Source organism: Salvelinus fontinalis, chromosome 14 (assembly GCF_029448725.1).
Source record: "Salvelinus fontinalis isolate EN_2023a chromosome 14, ASM2944872v1, whole genome shotgun sequence".
Lineage (NCBI taxonomy): Eukaryota > Metazoa > Chordata > Actinopteri > Salmoniformes > Salmonidae > Salvelinus > Salvelinus fontinalis.
In genome coordinates this window covers 14,059,852-14,086,486 of record NC_074678.1, presented here as the reverse complement: position 1 = coordinate 14,086,486, position 26,635 = coordinate 14,059,852, and the positions used below count along the sequence as shown (strand labels likewise).

General features: G+C 45.0%; 1 protein-coding gene across 2 annotated transcripts in view; it reads left to right on the top strand.

Annotated features, from left to right (window-relative positions):
- si:ch211-191a24.3 (tensin-3) overlaps window positions 1-26,635 on the top strand; it is a 103,170-nt gene that overhangs the window by 42,809 nt on the left and 33,726 nt on the right. For both annotated transcript variants that reach the window (XM_055943987.1, XM_055943988.1), the window contains 4 exons: window positions 6,378-7,307; window positions 21,261-21,382; window positions 22,334-22,445; window positions 22,524-22,595. In XM_055943987.1, coding sequence (XP_055799962.1) covers window positions 6,378-7,307; window positions 21,261-21,382; window positions 22,334-22,445; window positions 22,524-22,595 — 1,236 coding nt within the window. The remainder of the gene's footprint in view (window positions 1-6,377; window positions 7,308-21,260; window positions 21,383-22,333; window positions 22,446-22,523; window positions 22,596-26,635) is intronic.

Here is a 26,635-nt window from a genome sequence, read left to right as displayed (position 1 = left end):
CTCCTGAAGGACTAGGTATTGTAACATCTCTCCAGAAGGACTAGGTATTGTAACATCTCTCCAGAAGGACTAGGTATTGTAACATCTCTCCAGAAGGACTAGGTATTGTAACATCTCTCCCGAAGGACTAGGTATTGTAACATCTCTCCTGAAGGACTAGGTATTGTAACATCTCTCCTGAAGGACTAGGTATTGTAACATCTCTCCAGAAGGACTAGGTATTGTAACATCTCTCCAGAAGACAAAAGCATTTGCTTACTTTCTCGCCAGTCATATTAAGGATATTGCGTTATTTTTAGGTAATTGCTCCCTCTCTCAGTGTCTCCTCTTACATAACACTTTATTATTAGACAGGATGTCACAGCTAAGCGTTGCGTTTTGTGGAGACCCTGGTCATTCTCTGGATCTAACCCTAAACCTTGACCCTAACCTTTTTATAACCACTTTATTGCCACTCTATGTGAAATTCTGATTCAAGTCCAATGTGATGATCCTGTGACGAGAATGTGGATGAGGAATGGCAGGTGTCCTGTTGTTATGCGATAATGCGAGCCACTTCAGTGTTTCCGGGGAATGGAGTGGCGTTGTATAAAGCTTCTCAGAACACTGGACAGCAGACATACCACAGCTAGGTATTTAAAGCTGCTTCTTTTTCAAGAGGTTTGTCACTTAGAATTTATGAAAACACACACACACACACACACACACACACACACACACACACACACACACACACACACACACACACACACACACACACACACACACACACACACACACTACCCTGGACCAGACAACTGTAACAATCACTACAGCCGGTGATTGAGGTTTGAGTCCCAGCTGTTTTAAACCAGGTCTATATCGGCAGCCATGTCATTTAGACAGACCGCACATTGGGAAAGCAATGTGGCAAGGCAGTTATGGAAGCATATGCACACACACACACTCGCAAACACGCACACACACTCAAACACACACACAGGCACTATATATTAACAGGTAAACAGAGAAACTCACACACAGACATAATGAGGGTGCCAGCCTGTGAAAAAGAAAAAACAGAAAGTCAGAAGAATGTTGTTTTCAGCCACAGATGGTTGTGTTTTAACCCCCTTCTCTTTCTCTCTATATGTTAAACTCTCTCTTTCTCTCTATATGTTAAACTCTCTCTTTCTCTCTATATGTTAAACTCTCTCTTTCTCTCCCCCCCCTCTCTCTCCCCCCTCTCTCCCTCTCTCTCTCTCTCTCTCTCTCTCTCTCCTTCTCTCTCTCTCTCTTTCTCTCTCTCTCTTTCTCTCTCTCTCTCTCGCTCTCTCTCCTCTTTCCCCCCCCTCTCTCTCTCTTTCTCTCTCTCTCTCCTTCTCTCCCCCTCTCTCTCCCTCTCTCTCTCTCTCTCTCACTCCCCCTCTCACCCACACTCTCTCTCCCTGTCTCTTTCCAGCTCTCTCCTTCTCTACATTTCCCTTCTCCCTCTCCCTTCTCTCTCACTCTCTCTCGCTACATATCACTCTGTACATCGCTCTCTACATATCACCTCTGTCTTCTACCTTTCTCTCTTATGTCTCTCCTCTCCCCCCTTTCTACTTTGTCAGGTTCAGGTTGCAGGTTTCCATACCGTCCCCCTGGAGGTACTGAGAGAGTGGGAGAGGAAGGGAAAGAGTGAGAGAGAGAGAGAGAGGGAGAGGAAGGGAAAGAGAGAGATACACAGAGCAAAACAGAATCTTTTGGAGTGTAAGAGTAGGCGGTGACTCGAGCGCAGAAAGGAGAGAGAGAGATGGGGGAGAGAGAGATGGGGGAGAGAGAGATAGGGGAGAGAGAGATAGGGGAGAGAGAAGGAGAGAGAGAGAGAGAAGGAGAGAGAGAGAGAGAAGGAGAGAGAAGGAGAGAGATAGGGGAGAGAGAGAAGGAGAGAGAGATAGGGGAGAGAGAGAGAGAAGGGGGGAGAGAGAGAGTGAGAGAGAGAGAGAGAAGGGGGAGAGAGAGAGTGAGCGAGAGAGAGAGTGAGCGAGAGAGAGAGAGCGTAGGGGGACCCAGGGGGGCAGTTAGCACCTTTAGAGAAAGAGAGAAAGAATGTTACTCTCTGCTAGTCTTCTTTTAGCTGCCTTAGAGAAAGAGAGACGACAGAAGAGGAGAGGAGCTCTACACAAAACCTGGTCTGAACGGTTACCACTCTGTTCTCTATCTTTATCCTCTTTTTGTCTTCTCTTCTTTCTCTGTCCTTTTCAATTATTTATTCCTTTCTCTTTCTTGTTCCCCTTCAACCATGTTTTTGTCATCTGGGTTCTCTCCTACTCTTCCTCACATTTTGAAGGGACTGTAGTGAGGCATTTCTTCCAGATTTAGAGACGATGTAAGTTGATGTGAAGTTGTGTTACAGTTGGTATAGGGAGAATGTTGTAGCTCTAAGTTGTTGTAGTACTTATTGTATTAGTGAATGTCTGTCGTGTGAGTAATGTTAGTGAATTGTTTTGTTGTGACAGGATTTAGTGTCAGTTACAGGGTATAGTTGTGTCTGTGTTGCTGCTTGTTCAATATGTCATACAGTGATGAGTGAGATGGGACGTGTGTGTGTCTGTGTGTGTGTCTGTTAGACCAGCTGTGAGGCTTTACCATGCATGTCTGGTATTTGAGTATCATAGTCTCGCTGGACTGAGGGACTTCACTATGTATTTGTGTGTGTGTGTGTGTGTGCGTGCGTGCTTGCGTGTGTGTGTGTGTGTGTGTGTGTGTGTGTAGCTTTGTTATGATATTCATCTGGGCATCATAACCGGTTCAGAAGCACCCACACATGTTGCAGGTTAGCATGTTATAGAGGTAGCTAGGAATCTATAATGTCTTTATTTTACTGCTCTTTAGGTTCAACAATCTGGCTGCTAAGGCAGTTTTATGAATGAGACAAGAAGTTCATCCTAAATGGCAACCTATTCACTATATAGGGCACTACTTTTGACCAGCGTTATATGGGCCCTGGTCAAATGCAATAGGGTTCTTCGGCTGTCCCCAGAGATCCATGTAGAACCGTCGGTGAAAAGGGTTCTACGTGGAACCCAAAAAGGTTAGACCTGGAACCAACAAAGGATTCTCCTATGGGGACTACCAAATAACCAAATACAGTTCTAGATAGTACGTTTTATAGACAGTTCTAGATAGTACATTTTATAGATAGTTCTAGATAGTACATTGTATAGTAACATACACTAGGAGTGTATGTTACTATACATGTGTTGTTACAGTAAGAGTATGTTATTGTTGCTCTTCAGGGTGGAAATGTCTCAACAGCTTCCCACAGATGGAGGAAATTGTGTGTGTGTTATCTAATATCAACATCTGGTGCAATTTCATACCACACTGTATGCTACTATGCATGTGCTGTTACAGGAAGTTTATTTTATGATTTTATTCAGGGTGGATTTTTTCTTCTTACAGTAACAGATTACCCCAGATCCTCCTATACAATGCCTTGCAAAAGTATTCAGACCCATTGGAATTCTTCATAGTGTATTGTGTTACAAAGTGGGATTAAAATTGATTTAATTGTACTGTTTTACAACAATCTACACAAAATACTCTCTAATGTCAAAGTGGTTGAAAAATTCCACTTTTTAGATTCAATTAAATAAAATACCTAAAATATAGTTGTCAGTTCCCTGAGTCAACTCCTGTTAGAAACACCTCTTGCATCATTACAGCTGTGAGTCTTCTTGGGTAAGTCTTTAAAAGCTTTGCACACCTGGATTGTGCAATATTTGTCCATTATTTCTTTCAAAATTCTTCAAGCACTGTCAAAATGTTGGACGGCAATTTTCAAGTCTCGCCATAGATTTTCAAGCAGATTTAAGTCAAAATGGTGACTTGGCCAGTCAGGAACTTTCACTGGTAAGCAACTCCAGTGTAGATTTGGCTAGGTTATTGTCCTGCTGAAAGGTGAATTCCTCTACCAGTGTCTGGTGTAAAGCAGACTAAAGCAGGTTTTCCTCTAGGATTTTACCTGTACTTAGTTCCATCTCGTTTCTTTTCATCCTGAAAAACTACACAGTCTTTGCCGATGTCAAGCATACCCATACCATGATGCAGCCACCACCATGCTTGAAAATAAGGAGGCAGTATCTCAGTGATGTGTTGTGTTGGATTTGCCCCAAATATAAGGCTTTGCATTTATGCCAAAAAGTATATTCCTTTGCTATTTTTGTTCCTTTCAGTATTATTTTACCGCCTTGTTGCATAGAAGATGCATGTTTTGGAATATTTTGAATGTTTGTATTCTTCTTCTTTAGGTTATTATTGTGGATTCACAACCATGTTGTTGATCCATTCTCAGCCATTGAACTCTGTAGCTGTTTTAAAATCACCAATGGCCTAATGGTAACATCCCTGAGCAGTTTCATTCCTATCCTGTAGTTCAGTTCAGAAGGACGTCTGTATCGTTGATGTGTCTGGGTGGTTTAATATATAATCCACAGCATAAGTATTAACTTGACCATGCTTGAAGATATAGTCAATGTCTGGTTGGTTATTGTTACCCATCTACTAATCACTGCCCTTCTTTATGAGGCTTTCAGAAATCTCCCTGGTCTTCGGAGTTGAATTTGCGCTTGAAATTCAATACTTGACTGAGGGACCTTACAGATGTTGTATGTATGGGGGAGAGAGGAAGGGGTAGTCATTCAAAAATCATGTCAACTCCTATTATTTCACACAGAGTAAGTCCATGTAACTTATTATGTGATTTGTTAAGCCAAATTTGACTCCTGAACTAATTTAGGCTTGCCTAAGCAAAGGGGGTGAATAATTATGCAATGAATATAATTTTGTTACGATAAAAAAATGTTTTATCAAAATATATAATTGTTTTTTCTTCCACTTTGACATTACAGAGTATTTTGTGTAGATTGTTGACAAAAATCTATTTTAATCCCACTTTCTAACACAAGAAACTGTAAAGAAACCCAGGGGGTCTGAATACTTCTGCAAAGCACTGTATGTGAGGAAATTGTTTGTGTTCATTTTTTTTGTGGAGTTGTATAAAGCTGAGTAGAGACTCAGCAGTAGCCACTTGTCTTTCCTGGTTTACTCTGACGTTAGGGTTACGCTTTAGAGGTCACGTGTGTGTGTGTGTGTGTGTGTGTGTGTGTGTGTGTGTGTGTGTGTGTGTGTGTGTGTGTGTGTGTGTGTGTGTGTGTGTGTGTGTGTGTGTGTGTGTGTGTGTGTGTTTGAGCTTGCCATCTGTGTCCTCTCACAGTACCTCATTGATCACTCACTGTCTCTGTTATTTTGTCTCTCATTTCTGCTTTTCCAAAGTGTCTGTGTCCCATAGGCTTTTCCAAAGTGTCTGTGTCCCATAGGCTTTTCCAAAGTGTCTGTGTCCCATAGGCTTTTCCAAAGTGTCTGTGTCCCATAGGCTTTTCCAAAGTGTCTGTGCCCCATAGGCTTTTCCAAAGTGTCTGTGTCCCATAGGCTTTTCCAAAGTGTCTGTGTCCCATAGGCTTTTCCAAAGTGTCTGTGTCCCATAGGCTTTTCCAAAGTGTCTGTGTCCCATAGGCTTTTCCAAAGTGTCTGTGTCCCATAGGCTTTTCCAAAGTGTCTGTGTCCCATAGGCTTTTCCAAAGTGTCTGTGTCCCATAGGCTTTTCCAAAGTGTCTGTGTCCCATAGGCTTTTCCAAAGTGTCTGTGCCCCATAGGCTTTTCCAAAGTGTCTGTGTCCCATAGGCTTTTCCAAAGTGTCTGTGTCCCATAGGCTTTTCCAAAGTGTCTGTGTCCCATAGGCTTTTCCAAAGTGTCTGTGTCCCATAGGCTTTTCCAAAGTGTCTGTGCCCCATAGGCTTTTCCAAAGTGTCTGTGTCCCGAAGGCTTAAGATTCTTTACTTGTTCATTCATATTCCATGTATTCCATTCTGGTCTGGGTGAGCTAGGTGTTAGGCGGTGTGATGTAGCGTGTGTTTGTGTTGCCTGCATATTGAACGGTGCTGGTGGTTGACTGTGAACACGCTAGCTAACAGGCTAATGCCGTGCTATCTGTCATATCAGAGCCCAGGTGGAGGGAGGGGTCCTCTGCTCTGTCAGGCTTGGTGTGTTCTTTCTGAGACAGAAGCGACTACGCAGATAAAGACGCACACGCAACGTGGAGCTCACACAGAGACACTGCTGTTATCTAGATGGAGTGTGTCTGGTCTGGAGACAAGGCAAACGTGTGTGTGTGTGCATGTATCTGTGAATGTGTGTGTGTGTGTGTGTGTGTCAGAGGATGACTAAGAGAGGAGGGTGAGGGTTCTAGGTTGTAAAGCGTGTACTATGTGTGACTCAGTAGATGTCTATGTGTGTAAATATTCACTATTTGTTATGGCTGTCTGTCTTACTCTTCCTCTCCTCCTCTTACTCAGCTCTGCCTCATAGCCCGGGCCCTGTCGATGGCAACCTATACGCCAGAGTAAGGAAGGGAAGTAGTGACGAAGGAGCTCCGTTTCACCTGGCAACCAGCTACCCTATCCCCAGTGGCCTTAAACTGTCAGCCAGCAAAGACTCAGGCCTCTCTATTGCCTCCCAGAGGACCGGAGGTATTACTGCTGTGAGCCCCAGGAGAGGGCCCAGTCAGGACGAACTTACCCAGCTCAGGCGGCTTCTATCTGAGGTCGGCCTGGAGCCTCATCTGGAGGACATGACTGACCTCGCAGCCTCCTGTAATGCAGCGAGGGAGATGAAGGGGGACGAGGCTGGGTTAGGGCAGCCTGTGAAGGCCTCTCCTAGCGAGAGGGAGTCAGACATCCTTTATGATGACGAGGTTAGCCCCGAGGCTAGCATTGGCTCGTTCTCCTCTGAGTGCATACTTGAAGCCCAGGGAGTGGTCCAGAGTGGAAGTGGATACTCCACCCCCTCCACCCAATCATGGGTGCAGCAGCAGCAGATAGTCGTCAGGGGGCAGGACAGCCCTGTGGATACACTTTCTCTGATTGGTCCAAACACCTTATCACTTCCAGACACGCCCAATAGGGGGAGCAGCAGCAGAGAGTCGGTGCAGAGAGGAGTGGAGGGAGGGGTGGGGTTGCCTGTACAGACGGACAGTCACACACACGCCTCACACACCACCCATACACCGTTGCCCTCAGGGGAACCTTGCGGGCAGGAGGAGCTTGCCTCGTTAGCCACAGACATTGATGAGTCCATCGAGCAGCTTAACCAGCTGATCCTAGATCTGGACCCCACCTTCATACCTGTTCCCACCCGACACACCCCCCTCCCCCTTGCTCTCTCCACTTCCCTCTACACCAATGGTAACAACCATACGACGACACATGCCAACGCCAGCCAATCAGGTGAGACCATATTAGCAGAGCGGGGTACCATTTGATAGATTACCTGTTGAAATTAAATACCTGTGTGTCTGTTAATTTAATAAATGTATTTGAGATTCAGTAGAATCACAAGGAAAGGTACAGTAGAATCACAAAGGTTTATTCCCTCCCATGTTCCAGTCTATTGTCCTCAGTAACAGTAGAATTATCAAATTTAGGAGGCCTCATCTCACAGAGGCGTGGTTATGGAAGGACATGTAAGGGAAACAGATCAACAGTGGGCTTATACATTACAGCTGTACTGTTAAAGATTTCCAGTGGAAAGCTGTCTGTCTGTCTGTCTGTCTGTCTGTCTGTCTGTCTGTCTGTCTGTCTGTCTGACTGACTGACTGACTGACTGACTGACTGACTCACTCAGTCACTCAGTCACTCACTCACTCACTCACTCACTCACTCACTCACTCACTCACTCACTCACTCACTCACTCACTCACTCAGTCAGTGACATGATGCCAGATGCCAGGCTAAAGAAAATAAAGTTGTTCCAGTTTTCAGATGTTTATAGTGGTGCAGGTAAAGAGCTAGGTTTGGCATGTTCTCATAGCAGAGTTCAACACAGACACTTTATACACCTTAATGTAACACTACCTGGCTGTGAAATACCCTTCTAGCCAAGGGAAGTCTGGCATGGTGCAGGGCTTGTCCACTGTGTTTGCTGAGTGGGTGTAAAAGTTTGCTTAAGCCGGTAATAGATACTTCTATATAAACAGTGTAAAATCAGTGCCTCATAAGTACAGTACAGTAAATGACAAACTAACATCTTGAACATATTTTTTAAGCAACTGGAAGAAATGTCTTCACAGCCAGGAGTACATGTACTATAGCAGAACCCAATCAAACTTAGCTGTAGTTGTTGCAGGTGGAACTGTACTGTATGTACTGTATGTATTGTACTGTACTGTATGTACTGTACTATAAGTACTGTACAGTATGTACTGTACTGTACTCTATGTACTGTACTATACTGTACCCTACCATACTATACTGTACTGTATGTATTGTACTGTATGTACTGTACTGTACTACTGTATTGTACTGTATTGTACTCTACTGTACTGTATGTACTCTAATATATGTACTCTACAGTATGTACTGTATGTACTGTACTGTATTGTGCTCTACTGTATGTACTGTATGTTTCAGGACAAGGGGATATTGTGACAAACTTCCAGTCATACAGTATGATCAGTGAGGTGTTTGTTCCACTACCTATCTACCTTCCTAGCTACCCCCTGCTAGTTCTGTCCTGTGTGTTTATTTCAAGTTTATTTGTCATGTGCACATGATACAGAAGGCGTAAAACAGTACAGTGAAATGCTTTCTTAAAAGCTCTTTCCCAACAATGCAATATTCAATATCAAGAATAGAGAAATAATATAAACAGGTGAATATGAGCAGCACAAGGGCTACATTACAACAACAGGATTTGAGTTAAGCATGTAGATCAGAGCAACTTGATCAGTTGGACCCAGTCCCAGACAGATGGAATAGGAACATCTGGAAATGTTTTGGAATCTAGCATAAAGAGAGTGTGTGTTGGTACCTACCATAGAGAGTAATCACACATTCCCAAATCCATTTCAGATGTTTTGGAAACCCTGCGCTCCAGGGAAGACCTGCTCCGATTACAGAATGACGGTAATTCCAGACACCCTTCCGAACACCCCACTGAGGGCCTTGCAGTAATTCACAGTGATTCATATCGCCATGGCAGCCAGATTCATGTCGCGATGACAGCAAGCTTTGAAGTGATGCAGAGAAAGGGAGACACCATTGAGTAGCAACGCGCATGTCTCACCCACCTGAGGATGTATTTTTCAGACATCTAATTCCTGTGTTTGAGGGGTGAAAAATCCTATTGTCATTTAAATCTTGCAGGATTGATTGCTTTCATTTTACTCCTATGACTCTTTTATACTTTTATTGCCTGTTGTTTTTTCCCCGTTAACATTACTAATGCGGAAATGTTGTAATGACCTGTCCAAAATAACCCAGTAATGGCTGAAATAGGCTCAATGGAATACATCGTCTTTTTTTTCTTTTTTTCTTTTTTTCTCCCCAATTTCGTGGTATCCATACAGTAGTTACTGTCTTGTCTCATCGCTACAACTCCCGGACGGGCTCGGGAGAGACGAAGGTCGAGAGCCATGCGTCCTCCGAAACACAACCCAACCAAGCCTCACTGCTTCTTAACACAGCGCGCATCCAACCCGGAAGCCAGCCGCACCAATGTGTCAGAGGAAACACCGTACACCTAGCGACCTGGTCAGCGTGCACTGCGCCCGGCCCGCCACAGGAGTCACTAGTGCGCGATGAGACAAGGATATCCCTACCGGCCAAACCCTCCCTAACCCGGACGACGCTAGGCCAATTGTGCGTCGCCCCATGGACCTCCCGGCCGCGGCCGGCTGCGACAGAGCCTCGGCTCAAACCCAGAGTCTCTGGTGGCACAGCTAGCACTGCGATGCAGTGCCTTAGACCACTGGGCCACCCGGGAGGCAATATATCGTCTTTCTGTTGAATCTATAAGATCACTAAAGCTTCGTCTGGGATTTATAGCACCATCTCAACACTTACATCACAAGAAAATAAATGGGTGCACATTTTTGGTGGAATAAAAAAAAGTGATAATTTAATACAGTTGAAATGTTTACAAATTAGTTGCGCTGAAATGAAAGCAACTTCCGCATATGAACACTTAGATTATAGTTATGTCTGATTTTGCAAACAATGTCAAGTATGTTTAGATGGGTGTAATCTAGAGCCAAGCGTGTTGATTTCATTTCAGGTGACTGCAGGTAGAGTAGATAGAGCAGGTAGGGTAGACAGAGCAGGTAGGGTAGACAGAGCAGGTAGTGTAGACAGAGCAGGTAGAGTAGACAGAGCAGGTAATGTAGACAGAGAAGGTAGGGTAAACAGAGCAGATAGTGTAGACAGAGAAGGTAGGGTAAACAGAGCAGGTAGTGTAGACATAGCAGGTAGGGTAGACAAAGCAGGTAGGGTAGACAGAGCAGGTAGTGTAGACAGAGCAGGTAGAGTAGACAGAGCAGGTAGTGTAGACAGAGAAGGTAGGGTAGACAGAGCAGGTAGTGTAGACAGAGCAGGTAGTGTAAACAGAGCAGGTAGAGTAGACAGAGCAGGTAGAGTAGACAGAGCAGGTAGTGTAGACAGAGCAGGTAGAGTAGACAGAGCAGGTAGTGTAGACAGAGCAGGTAGTGTAGACAGAGCAGGTAGTGTAGACAGAGCAGGTAGTGTAGACAGAGCAGGTAGTGTAAACAGAGCAGGTAGTGTAGACAGAGCAGGTAGAGTAGACAGAGAAGGTAGTGTAGACAGCGCAGGTAGTGTAGACAGAGCAGGTAGTGTAGACAGAGCAGGTAGTGTAGACAGAGCAGGTAGTGTAGACAGAGCAGGTAGAGTAGACAGAGCAGGTAGAGTAGACAGAGCAGGTAGTGTAGACAGAGCTGGTAGCGTAAACAGAGCAGGTAGCGTAGACAGAGAAGGTAGGGTAAACAGAGCAGGTAGCGTAGACAGAGCAGGTAGTGTAGACAGAGCAGGTAGCGTATACAGAGCAGGTAGTGTAGACAGAGCAGGTAGTGTAGACAGAGCAGGTAGTATAGACAGAGCAGGTAGTGTAGACAGAGCAGGTAGTGTAGACAGAGCAGGTAGAGTAGACAGAGCAGGTAGTGTAGACAGAGCAGGTAGTGTAGACAGAGCAGGTAGTGTAGACAGAGCAGGTAGTGTAGACAGAGCAGGTAGTGTAGACAGAGCAGGTAGTGTAAACAGAGCAGGTAGTGTAGACAGAGCAGGTAGAGTAGACAGAGAAGGTAGTGTAGACAGCGCAGGTAGTGTAGACAGAGCAGGTAGTGTAGACAGAGCAGGTAGTGTAGACAGAGCAGGTAGAGTAGACAGAGCAGGTAGAGTAGACAGAGCAGGTAGTGTAGACAGAGCTGGTAGCGTAAACAGAGCAGGTAGCGTAGACAGAGAAGGTAGGGTAAACAGAGCAGGTAGCGTAGACAGAGCAGGTAGTGTAGACAGAGCAGGTAGCGTATACAGAGCAGGTAGTGTAGACAGAGCAGGTAGTGTAGACAGAGCAGGTAGTATAGACAGAGCAGGTAGTGTAGACAGAGCAGGTAGTGTAGACAGAGCAGGTAGTATAGACAGAGCAGGTAGTATAGACAGAGCAGGTAGTGTAGACAGAGCAGGTAGTGTAGACAGAGCAGGTAGTGTAGACAGAGCAGGTAGTATAGACAGAGCAGGTAGTATAGACAGAGCAGGTAGTATAGACAGAGCAGGTAGTGTAGACAGAGCAGGTAGTATAGACAGAGCAGGTAGTGTAGACAGAGCAGGTAGTGTAGACAGAGCAGGTAGTGTAGACAGCAGGTAGTGTAGACAGAGCAGGTAGTGTAGACAGAGCAGGTAGTGTAGACAGAGCAGGTAGTGTAGACAGAGCAGGTAGTGTAGACAGAGCAGGTAGAGTAGACAGAGCAGGTAGTATAGACAGAGCAGGTAGTATAGACAGAGCAGGTAGTGTAGACAGAGCAGGTAGTGTAGACAGAGCAGGTAGAGTAGACAGAGCAGGTAGTGTAGACAGAGCAGGTAGTGTAGACAGAGCAGGTAGTGTAGACAGAGCAGGTAGTGTAGACAGAGCAGGTAGTGTAAACAGAGCAGGTAGTGTAGACAGAGCAGGTAGTATAGACAGAGCAGGTAGTGTAGACAGAGCAGGTAGTGTAGACAGAGCAGGTAGTATAGACAGAGCAGGTAGTATAGACAGAGCAGGTAGTATAGACAGAGCAGGTAGTATAGACAGAGCAGGTAGTGTAGACAGAGCAGGTAGTGTAGACAGAGCAGGTAGTATAGACAGAGCAGGTAGTATAGACAGAGCAGGTAGTATAGACAGAGCAGGTAGTATAGACAGAGCAGGTAGTATAGACAGAGCAGGTAGTATAGACAGAGCAGGTAGTATAGACAGAGCAGGTAGTATAGACAGAGCAGGTAGTGTAGACAGAGCAAGTGTTTGGTGGTTGCAGCCCTGTTCCTCGCCTTTATTGTACTGTATGTACTGTACTGTATGTACTGTACTGCATATACTGTATGTACTGTATGTACTGTACTGTATGTACTGTAATGTATGTACTGTATGTACTGTATTGTATGTACTGTATGTACTGTATGTATCTGCTGTATGTACTGTGCTGTATATGCTGTATGTACTGTACAGTATGTACTGTATGTGCTGTACTATATGTACTGTATGTACTGTACTGTATGTGCTGTATGTACTGTACAGTATGTACTGTATGTGCTGTACTGTATGTACTGTATGTACTGTACTGTATGTGCTGTATGTACTGTACAGTATGTACTGTATGTGCTGTACTGTATGTACTGTATGTACTGTACTGTATGTGCTGTATGTACTGTACTGTATGTACTGTATGTGCTGTATGTACTGTACTGTATGTACTGCATGTACTGTACTGTATGTACTGCTGTATGTACTGTATGTACTGTAATGCATGTGCTGTATGTACTGTAATGTATGTGCTGTATGTACTGTACTGTATGTACTGTATATATTGTATGTACTGTGCTGTACGTGCTGTATGTACTGTATATACTGTATGTACTATACTGTATGTGCTGTATATACTGTACTGTATGTGCCATATGTACTGTACTGTATGTATTGTACTGTATGTACTGTATGTATTGTATGGGTGTGACATGCGCGTTGCTACTCAATGGCGTCTCCCTTCTTCTGCATCACTTCAAAGCTTGCTGTCATTGTGATATGAATCTGTCTGCCATGGCGATATGAATCACTGTGAATTACTGCAAGGCCCTCAGTGGGGTGTTCGGAAGGGTGTCTGGAATTACCGTCATTCTGTAATCGGAGCAGGTCTTCCCTGGAGCGCAGGGTTTCCAAAACATCTGAAATGGATTTGGGAATGTGTGATTACTCTCTATGGTAGGTACCAACACACACTCTCTTTATGCTAGATTCCAAAACATTTCCAGATGTTCCTATTCCATCTGTCTGGGACTGGGTCCAACTGATCAAGTTGCTCTGATCTACATGCTTAACTCAAATCCTGTTGTTGTAATGTAGCCCTTGTGCTGCTCATATTCTTCTCTCTCTATCTCACCCTCTCTCTTCTGTCACACCCACTCTCTCCCCATTCTTCTCAAGTAGTTTTTTCTACAGTGCGGTCAGTTATTGTTCTTTGTGGTGGAAGTGGTGTGACTGAGGAGATTGATTTGTGTGGTGTTTTCTAAAGGGAACAGATATTACGTCTTCTGAGGATGGTTGAGGTTTGATAATAATTACATAACACTGTTACTGGGTTCACCACACACAGTATTGTTGTTCTGGTAAAATTGGGTGTTGGACAGTGTGATGTCTGTGGTTTAGTTAGTCTTGAAATCTTGAAAAATGGCGCCGATAGAGAGGGCAGCCGAGCTTCTAGACCCTAGGCAATTTTGCAGTATTTTGTTTTTTTATGTGTTCTTTAATACATTATTAGGACAGAACATTTTTTGTGTTATTACATACAGCCGGGAAGAACTTTTGGATATCAGAGCGGCGGTAACTCACCAGTATTACGACCAGGTATACGACTTTCCCAAATCGGATACTTTGTTCGTACCCCCTAGGGCAATTGAACTGATTCCAGAGGCTGACCCAAAACATCGCCGGCAGAGAAGAGATACTCGGAGTGGACTTCTAGTCCGACTCAGGAGGCGCGCACACCACCCACCTCTTCAGAGTATATTACTCGCTAATGTTCAGTCTGGATAATAAAGTTGATGAGCTGAGGGAAAGGATTTCCTTCCAGAGAGACATCAGGGATTCTAACATACTCTGTTTCACGGAAACATGGCTCTTTCGGGATGTACTGTCTGAGTCCTTACTGCCAGTTGAGTTCTCAGTTCATCGCGCAGACAGGAATAAATATCTCTCCGGGAAGAAGAAGGGCAGAGGTGTATGTTTCATGATTAACTACTTATGATGTGATTGTGATAACATACAGGAACTCAAGTCCTTGTACCGAGTGCGCTGAGAGTCGGGAAGCAAGTTCAGGGAGTGAGTGTTTTAAGAAATAAAGGCAACTATATACAAAACAAGAAACACAAACAATGCACAGACATGACACTGGAACAGACACAATAACGCCTGGTGAAGGAACCAAAGGGAGGGACATATATATCCATCCTGCCCTGCCTATCTAAGGTCTTCGAAAGCCAAGTCAACAAACAGATCACTGACCTTCTCGAATCCCACCGTACCTTCTCCGCTGTGCAATCCGGTTTCCGAGCCGGTCACGGGTGCACCTCAGCCACGCTCAAGGTACTAAACGATGTCATAACCGCCATCGATAAAAGACATTACTGTGCAGCCGTCTTCATCGACCTGGCCAAGGCTTTCGACTCTGTCAATCACCATATTCTTATCGGCAGACTCAGTAGCCTCGGTTTTTCTAATGACTGCCTTGCCTGGTTCACCAACTACTTTGCAGACAGAGTTCAGTGTGTCAAATCGGAGGGCATGTTGTCCGGTCCTCTGGCAGTCTCTATGGGGGTACCACAGGGTTCAATTCTCGGGCCGACTCTTTTCTCTGTATACATCAATGATGTTGCTCTTGCTGCGGGCGATTCCCTGATCCACCTCTACGCAGACGACACCATTCTGTATACTTCCGGCCCTTCCTTGAACACTGTGCTATCTAACCTCCAAACGAGCTTCAATGCCATACAACACTCCTTCCGTGGCCTCCAACTGCTCTTAAACGCTAGTAAAACCAAATGCATGCTTTTCAACCGTTCGCTGCCTGCACCCGCACGCCCGACTAGCATCACCACCCTGGACGGTTCCGACCTAGAATATGTGGACGTCTATAAGTACCTAGGTGTCTGGCTAGACTGCAAACTCTCCTTCCAGACTCATATCAAACATCTCCAATCCAAAATCAAATCTAGAGTCGGCTTTCTATTCCGCAACAAAGCCTCCTTCACTCACGCCGCCAAACTTACCCTAGTAAAACTGACTATCCTACCGATCCTCGACTTCGGCGATGTCATCTACAAAATAGCTTCCAATACTCTACTCAGCAAACTGGATGCAGTTTATCACAGTGCCATCCGTTTTGTTACTAAAGCACCTTATACGACCCACCACTGCGACCTGTATGCCCTAGTCGGCTGGCCCTCGCTACATGTTCGTTGTCAGATCCACTGGCTCCAGGTCATCTACAAGGCTATGCTAGGTAAAGTGCCGCCTTATCTCAGTTCACTGGTCACGATGGCTACACCCACCCGTAGCACGCGCTCCAGCAGGTGTATCTCACTGATCATCCCTAAAGCCAAAACCTCATTTGGACGCCTTTCCTTCCAGTTCTCTGCTGCCTGCGACTGGAACGAATTGCAAAAATCTCTGAAGTTGGAGACTTTTATCTCCCTCAACAACTTTAACCTGTCTAGGAGGAGCGTGCCGCTAGCGGCACCCCCCCCCACATTCCACTGAAAAGGCAGAGCCGCAAAATTCCCCAAAATTTTTTTTTTTAAATTTTTAACTTTCACACATTAAAGTCCAATACAGCTAATGAAAGACACAGATCTTGTGAATCCAGCCAACATGTCCGATTTTTAAAATGTTTTACAGGGAAGACACAATATGTAAAGATGTAAATCTATTACCTAAAAACACATTAGCATAATCCACCATCTTTACTTTGTCCACCAACAACAGTAGCTATCACCAATTCGGCTAAACTAAGATATTGATAGCCCCTAACCAAGAAAAAAACTCATCAGATGACAGTCTGATAACATATTTATGGTATGGGATAGGTTTTGTTAGAAAAATGTGCATATTTCAGGTAGATGGCTAGTTTACAATTGCACCCACCGTCACAAATGGACTAGAATAATTACAATGAGCAACGTGTTTACCTAACTACTAATCATCAAACATTTCGTAAAAATACACAGCATACACTAATCGAAAGACACAGATCCTGTGAATACAGACAATATTTCAGATTTTCTAAGTGTCTTACAGCGAAAACACAATAAATCGTTATATTAGCATAGCACATAGCACATAGCAGCCCAGCATTGATTCTAGCCAAAGAGAGCGATAACGTAAACATCGCCAAAATATATTATTTTTTTCACTAACCTTCTCAGAATTCTTCAGATGACACCCCTGTAACATCACATTACAACATACATATACAGTTTGTTCGGAAATGTGCATATTTAGCCACCAAAATCATGGTTACACAATGACAAAAGTAGCCCAGCTGGTGAGAAAATGTTGGTGCGCCATATTAGACAGTGATCTACTCTTATACATAAATACTCATAAACGTGACTAAAAAATATAGGGTGGACAGCGATTGATAGACAATTTAATTCTTAATACAATCGCGGAATTACATTTTTTAAATTATCCTTACTTTTCAATACAGTTTGCGCCAAGCGAAGCTACGTCAAAAAACATGGCGTCCTAAGCAACTAACATTTTTCGACAGAAACACGATTTATCATAATAAAAATGTCCTACTTTGAGCTGTTCTTCCATCAGTATCTTGGGCAAAGGATCCTTTCTTGGGTCTAATCGTCTTTTGGTGGAAAGCTGTCCTCTTGCCATGTGGAAATGCCAACTGCGTTCGGGATGAACTGGAAGCGTGCCCAGCGATTCACAGCGTTTCAGAATTAAATGTCCCAAAATCGCACTAAACGGATATAAATTGCTATAAAACGCTTTAAATTAACTACCTTATGATGTTTTTAACTCCTATAACGAGTAGAAACATGACCAGAGTAATATTACTCCCTCCACTAATGCTTGGAACAAGTGCGGGTCGATGTCCTCCAGGCGCATGACGCAGCTCCAAAAGACTGACTAGCTACAGGGTTTTTTAATTTATAGTGCCTGTGATTGCGCAATCGACCCCATTCAAATCGTCATCACGTAAAGGCATCCAGGGGAAGACGTAAGCAGTGTCCGTATACTCATAGCAATAACAGTGGCCTTTTAACTGACTCCAGATCAGGGGCCAACATTTCTGAAATCTGACTCCATGTCAGGGAAATTGCTGTAGAATGGGTTCTGTTCCACTTAGAGACAAAATTTAAACTCCTATAGAAACTATAGACTGTTTTCTATCCAATAATAATAATAATATGCATATTGTACGATCAAGAATTTTGTAGGAAGCCGTTTCAAAAATTACACGATTACCATAAATAGTGACAACAGCGCCCCCAGCCTTAACAGGTTAAAAATCTGCTATCCGAGCAGCTAACCGATCGCTGCAGCTGTACATAGTCCATCTGTAAACTACCCACCCAATTTACCTACCTCACCCCCCATACTGCTTTTATATATTTACTTTTCTGCTCTTTTGCACACCAGTATCTCTTCTTGCACATGATCATCTGATGATTTATCACTCCAGTGTTAATCTGCTAAATTGTAATTACTCGTTTTATTGCCTACCTCATGCCTTTTGCACACATTGTATATAGATTCTCTTTTTTTTTACCATGTTATTGACTTGTTTATTGTTTACTCCATGTGTAACTCTGTGTTGTTGTCTGTTCACACTGCTATGCTTTATCTTGGCCAGGTCGCAGTTGCAAATGAGAACTTGTTCTCAACTAGCCTACCTGGTTAAATAAAGGTGAAAAAAAATATATATATATATATAGGGAAGGTAATCAGGGAGGTGATGGAGTCCAGCTGAGTCTGATAACGCGCAGGTGTGCGTAACAATGGTGACAGGTGTGCGCCATATCAAGCAGCCTGGTGACCTAGAGGTCGGAGAGGGAGAACACATGACAGTACCCCCTCGTGCGGCTCCAGATGCAGGACGCCAACCAAAGGGACGATCCCGGAGATCAGGATCGGACTGGTCACCCCTGCTGATGTGCGGGAACCTGTCGCCAGCTGTGGCGCGGGAATCTGACAGACTGGCTGAGGCATGAGAGCCTGACGAGCCGGTGGAAGCAGGGGAGCCTGGCGATCCGGCGAAGGCATGAAAGCCCGATGATCCGGCTGAGGCAGGGGAGCCTGGCAATCCGGCTGAGGCATGAGAGCCTGACGAGCTGGTGGAAGCAGGGGAGCCTGGCAATCCGGTGGAAGCAGGGGAGCCTGGCGATCCGGCGAAGGCATGAAAGCCCGATGATCCGGCTGAGGCAGGGGAGCCTGGCAATCCGGCTGAGGCATGAGAGCCTGACAAGCTGGCGGAGGCAGGGGAGCCTGGCGATCTGGCTGAGAAGTGAGAGCCTGTATCGCTTCACTGGCAAACTGGAAACCACATATCCTAAGGCCGCATTTATTGTAGCTGGGGATTTTAATAAAGCACATTTGAGGAAAACGCTACCAAAGTTCAATCAACATATTGACTGCAGTACTCGCGCTGCTAAAACACTTGACCACTGCTACTCCAACTTCCAGGATGCCTACAAGGCCCTCCCCCGCCCTCCCTTTGGCAAATCTGATCACGACTCCATTCTGCTTCTCCCTTCCTATAGGCAGAACTCAAACAGTGCTAAGGACTATTCAACGCTGGTCTAACTGATCGGAATCCACGCGTCAAGATTGTTTTGATAACGCGAAATGGGATATGTTCCGGTTAGCCTCCAAGAATAACAATGACGAATATACTGATACAGTGACTGAGTTTATCAGGAAGTGTATAGGAGATGTTGTACCCACTTTGACTATTATGACCTACCCAAACCAGAAACTGTAGATAGATGTCAGCATTCATGCAAAACTGAAAGTGCGAACCACCGTATTTAACCATGGCAAGGTGACTGGGAATATTTCAGAATACAAACAGTGTAGTTATTCCCTCCATAAGGAAATCAAACAGGCAAAACATCAGTATAGAGACAAAGTGGAGTCACAATTCAATGGCTCAAACACGAGACGTTAGTTGCAGGGTCTACAGACAATCACAGACTACAAACGGAAAACCAGCCACGTCAAGGACACCGACATCTTGCTTCTGGAAAAGCTAAACACCTTCTTCGCCCACTTTGAGGATAACACAGTGCCACCGACGTGGACTGCTACCAAGGACTGTGGGCTCTCCTTCTTCGTAGCCGACATAAGTAAGACATTTACGCCTGTTAACCCTTGCATGGCTGCCAGCCCAGACGGCATCCCTAGCCGCATCCTCAGAGCATGCGCAGACTAGCTGGCTGGTGTGTTTATTGACATATTCAATCTCTCCTAATCCCAATCTGCTGTCCCCACGTGCTTCAGCATGGCCACCATTGTTCCTGTACCCAAGAATGCAAAGGTAACTGAACTAAATGACTATCACCCCGTAGCACTCACTTCTGTCATCATGAAGTGCTTTGAAGGACTAGTCAAGGATCATATCACCTCTACCTTACCTGACATCCTAGACCCACATCAATTTGCTTACCGCCCCAAAAGATCCACAGACGATGCAATCGCCATCGCACTGCACTCTGCCCTATCCCACTAGGACAAGAAGAATACCTATGTAAGAATGCTGTTCATTGACCATAGCTCAGCATTCAACACCAAGCTCATCATTAAGCTCAAGGCCCTGGGTCTGAACCCCGCCCTGTGCAACTGGGTCCTGGACTTCCTGACGGGCCGCCCCCAGGTGGTGAATGTAGGAAACAACACCTCCACTTCGCTGATCCTCAACACTGGGGCCCCACAAGGGTGTGTGCTCAGCCCACTCCTGTACTCACTGTTCACCCAAAACTGCACAACAGTAGTAGGCTGTATTACCAACAATGACGATACAGCCTACAGGGAAGAGGTGAGGGCTCTGGGAGTGTGGTGCCAGGAAAATAACCTCTCACTCAATGTCAACAAAACAAAGGAGGTGATTGAAGACTTCAGGAAACAGTGGAGGGAGCACCCCCCCTATCCACATCGACGGGATCTCAGTGGAGAAGGTGGAAAGCTTCAAGTTCCTCGGCATACACATCACTGACAAACTGAAATGGTCCACCCACACAGACAGTGGGGTGAAGAAGGCACAACAGCCCATTCAGAAAGCGAGGTCAGTACAGGTGCATCAAAGCTGGGGCCGAGAGACTGAAAAACAGGTTCTATTTCAAAGCCATCAGACTGTTAAATAGCCATCAATAGCACATTAGAGGGGCGGCAGGTAGCCTGGTGGTTAGAGCGTTGGACTAGTAACCGAAAGGTTGCAAGATCGAATCCTCGAGCTGACAAGGTAAAAATCTGTCATTCAGCCCCTGAACAAGGCAGTCGAAAATAAGAATTTGTTCTTAACTGACTTGCCTAGTTAAATAAAGGTAAAATAAAAGTAAATAAAAAAGAGGCTGCAGCCCTATATACATTGACTTGAAATCACTGGCCACTTTCTTAAATGGTAAGTTGGTCAGTTGAATAATGTTTACATATTTTGCAATACTCTTATGTATCTCTTATGTACATAGTGTATTCTATTCTATTCTACTACATATTAGTCTATGTCGCTCTAACATTGCTTGTCCATGTATTTATATATTCTCAATTCCATTCCTTTACTTAGATTTATGTGTATTGTGTGTATTGTTGTGAAATTGTTAGATATTACTTATTAGATATTACTGCACTGTTGGAGCCAGAAACACAAGCATTTCGCTACTCAATAACATCTGCTAAACACGTGTATGTGACCAATACAATATGATTTGATATAAAGGTCAGTTGGAGGCTCTGAGTTGAAGGAGAACTGTAGGTTGTCTCCTATCGCTTCAGCTTCTCTCAGCTCTCTAATATGTGTGGATGGTCAATTCACACTCTCTCTGTCTGTTTCTCCTCTCTCTCCCTCTGTCTCTCTGTCTTTCTCTGAATTTCTCACCCGCTCGTTTTATATTTCTCTGCCTGTCTCTCTCTATCTTCAGGCTGGAAGCACAGACAGGCCAGTGATGTCACAGATTACCCAGGATTCTACAGTCCTGGTTGGGGCGGAGCCCAGACATTCCAGAATGCTCCGATCTACAGGCCCAACCTACGTCCCTCCCAGGTTCACACACACACACATGAACACAAACACACACACAGGCGCATGCACACACACACAGACACACACACAGACACACACACACACACACACACACACACACACACACACACACACACACACACACACACACACACACAGCAGCACCCCAACCTACAGCCCACCCAGGTACACACACCACCCTCTACCTGCCCCTACTGGTTACTCAACAACTGTTATACCACATACATACTCAGTGGTCATGTAGTAGTCATTACGCTAGGAGTTTTTTCCCTGATCATGGTCACGCGGTTAGTAAAAACACCTGGTTATGTTCATGGTTATTCTACCTTAAAAACACCTGGCTTTGTTCATGGTTATTCTACCTTAAAAACACCTGGCTTTGTTCATGGTTATTCTACCTTAAAAACACCTGGTTATGTTCATGGTTATTCTACCTTAAAAACACCTGGCTTTGTTCATGGCTATTCTACCTTAAAAACACCTGGGTAAGTTTGTGATTAATTTACATTCAATTCACTTTATAGTACAGTAGTTCATGTGTTAGTTTGAGTGAAGCAGAACTGTGGTTCTGTGGTCAGGCTGTTTGTCTAAAAAGCTGTGATTTCTTGCCTGCGTCCCAATGGCACTCAATTCCATATATAATGCACTATTTGGGCCAGAGCGCTAAGCAGGCTCTGGTAAAAGTAGTGCACTATATAGAGAATAGGGTGCCATTTGGGCCATAGGCCTGCTCTCACACCCATTCTCATGGCACGCAGCATGAATGGCCTGACTGTTTACATTACAACACAGAGAGTAGCCACACACACTGATCACAAGACTGATGTCCGCCTGTCTGCCTGTCTGTCTGCCTGTCTGTCCGCCTGTCTGCCTGTCTATCTGCCTGTCTGCCTTTATGCCTGTCTGCCTGCCTGCTTGCCTGTCTGTCTGTCTGGTGTGTCTGTGTTACAGTGTCTCTCCAGGATGGACAGTGTGGACTATGAAGGACCGACTCCAGTAACGGACAGCTGTGACATAGTCCCGTCCACACCAGCATTTCCTATCTCTCCTCCAACGCCCTATGGTAAGAGAGAGTGCATTTTTTTATTATAAGATGTGTGTGCGTTATTATATCTGAACAGACATCTTCACTCTTCCTCAGTGAAAAGTTTCCCAGTGTTCTCTTACCTGAGGCCAGGAGAAGGACATTGGGAGACGAGCGGAATATCACAAGGTACATTTACACTGTTATTGTGTGGGTGTGGGTGTGGGTATGGGTGTGTGTGTGTGTGCATGCATGCGTGCGTGTCTGTGTGTGTGTGTGTGTGTGTGTGTGAGTGGGAGAAAGAGAGAGAGAGAGAGAGGCAGAGAGAGAGAGAGAGAGAGAGAGAGAGAGAGAGAGATGTTTCTGCTTGGTTGGAATGAAGACCCAGTGTTAACTCAAAAGCTAGAGCTGTGATTGCTGCTGGACAGGGTTCAGAGGCAGGGTGGAATCCTAAACTGGCATGCATAACCTATTATAAACCAGGTAGTTTGGCTCCTGGATGCTGATTGGCTGACAGACGTTGTATATCAGATATACCATGAGTATGTCAAAACATGTATTTTTACTGCTCTAATAACGTTGGTAACCAGTTTATAATAGCAATAAGTCACCTAGGGGGTATCCAGGCACTCTGCATTGCGTCGTGCTTAAGAACAGCCCTTAGCCGGGGTATATTTGCCATATACCACACCCCCTCGGGCCTTATTGCTTAATTATATCCTCACTGTTATACCCCCAGTATACCCTCTGCACCTGGCCTCTCCGTTGATGATGCGCACATGGTTGCATTATGTAATACTGAAAGACAGGGCATGGGGGGGATTTGGCTAGGTGCAGGAACCATATAGACTATAGAAGAATAGGCAACTTAATATGGAGAAGATAGGAGTTTAGTAAGATTCATTGTGTTTTCATTGTCCTGTTTAGGATATTATGGTCTGTGACGACAGGGTAACAGGGGAAAATAGAACGATTATTCTCATTCTATCCCTTTGAGAGAAGCCAGTCCAACTGATACTTTAAATTAGGCTATAATTAGCTCACTGTAAAGAGAGGAAGTGACCTCTGTTGGCAGGATGTACACTCACTTCCTGTCCTGCTGGGAGATGGGCTGAGTGTAGCCAGAGAGGAAGAGGCGAAGCGAGAGGGTTTACTCCACCCAAAATCTGTCAACGAAAATAAGACCACGGAATTGAGAGTGTCTAATTTGGTTAACAAAAATTACATTTCTAGTTTGCTATGTGAGGCTTATTTCATTGAGTAGAAGTTTCCTAATGATTAGGTTGTTATGAATGCACTGATATAAGTGGACGCACTTGGGATTTTGGCAACTTTGGAGAAAAAAACTACTTTATATCGGTGTGCCTGTTGTTCACTGAACTATCTTGTCAAAATAATATATAATCGTTGGTGTAGCTGGTTTGACTTCCTTTAGAGACCACTAGGGTACACATCCTGCAGTTAATCTCTGTGTGTGTGTGTGTGTGTGTGTGTGTGTGTGTGTGTGTGTGTGTGTGTGTGTGTGTGTGTGTGTGTGTGTGTGTGTATGTGTATGTGTGTGTGTGTGTATGTGTGTGTGTACATGAACTTTATCATTGTTTTGAAAAGGAATTTGGTCAAAGTAAACACTCGACTTCATACTGCCGTTTATATCCACCACATTTTTACTCAATAGACTCAAGCTGTGTGTGTGTGTGTGTGTGTGTGTGTGTGTGTGTGTGTGTGTGTGTGTGTGTGTGTGTGTGTGTGTGTGTGTGTGTGTGTGTGTGTGTGTGTGTGTGTGTGTGTGTGTGTGTGTGTGTGTGTGTGTGTGTGTGTGTGTGTGTGTGTGTGTGCATGCGCCTGTGTGTGTGTTTGTGTTCGTGTGTGTGTGTGGACCTGGGAGGGAGGTAGGTTGGGCCTGTAGCGTGCGTGCGTGCGAGAGTAGGCATTCACCTTTCAGTCCTTTTACCTTTCAGTTAGTCCTGAATTAGGCTACATCAGTCATGACCCTGTCTAATACAGACTAACAGTGACCTTCACAAGGCAAGGCAGCAGGCCCTGGAACCCATTCACTGAGAAGGAGAATGAATGTCAAACCTCCTGACTGATATTTAGACTGTTCCCGCTCTGCTTTGTATCAAACACAAAGACAACAGCAGAACACAACCTTTAAAGGGTCAAACAGCCTGTTTAGTGTCAATATATTTACCAGACAAAAAAGGTGAGTGCGTTGAGAGAGGACTGTTGTGTGAGGTCCTTTTACCATCACATCCCAAATGGCACCCTATACCCTTTATAGTGCACTGCTTATGACCAGAGCCCTATGGTCCATGGTCATAAGTAGTGCACTATATAGGTAATAGGGTGCTATTTGGGACTTGCCATAAGAAATCTTGAGTAGTCTTGTGGATCTACACGGTAATAGATACAAAGTAGTGAACAAAGGTATTTTTCTCTGCAGTTTCTGAGCAGACACAGCTTCCTGTTTACCCATCATAGTCTGGGAAACTCAGCAGCCATATTAGGTCCTGGATGGCATTGTACATTCCTTCACTTAATGCTTTTTAGTTATTGTGTTTACTGCTATTATCATAATCACATTTTTACCCTGGGCCACTGCTGTGATGTGGGGAGTGATTACTGCAACACCAGACGCAACGACTCCTAAACATGTCCTCCCTGCACCCATGCCTCTCCAGCCCAGGTTCCCACCTCTCTCTCTCTCTCTCTCTCTCTCTCTCTCTCTCTCTCTCTCTCTCTCTCTCTCTCTCTCTCTCTCTCTCTCTCTCTCTCTCTCTCTCTCTCTCTCTCTCTCTCTCTCTCTCTCTCTCTCTCTCTCTCTCTCTCTCTCTCTCTCTCTCTCTCTCTCTCTCTCTCTCTCTCTCTCTCTCTCTCTCTCTCTCTCTCTCTCTCTCTCTCTCTCTCTCTCTCTCTCTCTCTCTCTCTCTCTCTCTCTCTCTCTCTCACTCACTCACTCACTCACTCACTCACTCACTCACTCACTCACTCACTCACTCACTCACTCACTCACTCACTCACTCACTCACTCACTCACTCACTCACTCACTCACTCACTCACTCACTCACTCACTCACTCACTCACTCACTCACTCACTCACTCACTCACTCACTCACCAGAGCAATTATATGGGGATTGGGGAAGGAGAGGGGCGTGTGTGTGCATGCGTGCTTTGACTGGGGCAGGAGTCTGGAATATTCGTATTTACTAGTCTTAATGTGGAGTTTACCATGCATATCCTTGCTTCATGAATCTGAGGGACAATATTAGCAGTGGTACACATATAGTACTGGTGTAGAGTACTGGTGTAGAGTGCTGGTGGAGAGGCCAGGTAGTCCTGAGGCATGGCCTTAGGGCTCAGGTCTTCCTGGAAAGGATGGGAGGGAAGAGAGAGAGATGGGAGAATTAGAGGGAGCATACTTAAGTTCACACAGGACACCAGATAAGACAGGAGAATTTCCCCAGATAGGACAGACTGATCCTAGCCACCCAGCACATAGACTATTGCAGTATAGATACTGGAGGCTGAGACAGTGGGAGTCGGGGGACACTGTGGCCCTATCCGACAGGACCAACCAGGCAGGATATAACCCCACCCACTTTGCCAAAGCACAGCCCCCACACCCCTAGAGGGATATCAACAGACCACCAACTTACTACCCTGAGACAAGGCTGAGTATAGCCTACGAAGATCTCCTCCACCACACGAGCTCAAGGGTGTGGAAAACCGGGCAGGAAGATGACGTCAGTGAATCAACCAACTCAAGTCGAGTATAGCAAAAAAAGCCTGGCTAGACATGACGCACCCCTCCTAGGGATGGCCAGGCAGTGCCGGGCGGTTTGTCACTCCAGTTCCTCGCTCTTCACCTTCGCACCCCTGGGTCAGACTACACTCAATCATTGGACCTACTGAAGAGATGAATCTTCAGTAAAGACTTAAAGGTCGAAACCGAGTCTGCGTCTCTCATATAGATAGGCAGACCATTCCATAAAAATTGATCTCTATAGGAGAAATCCCTGCCTCCTGCTGTTTGCTTAGAAGTTTTAGGGACAATAAGGAGGCCTGCATCTTGTGACCGTAGCGTACGTATAGGTACAGTATGTATGGAAGGACAAAATCTGAGAGATATGTAGGTAGGAGCAAGTCCATGTAATGATGTGTAGGTTAGCAGTAAAACCTTGAAAACAGCCCTAGCCTTAACAGGAAGCCAGAGGCTAGCACTTGAAT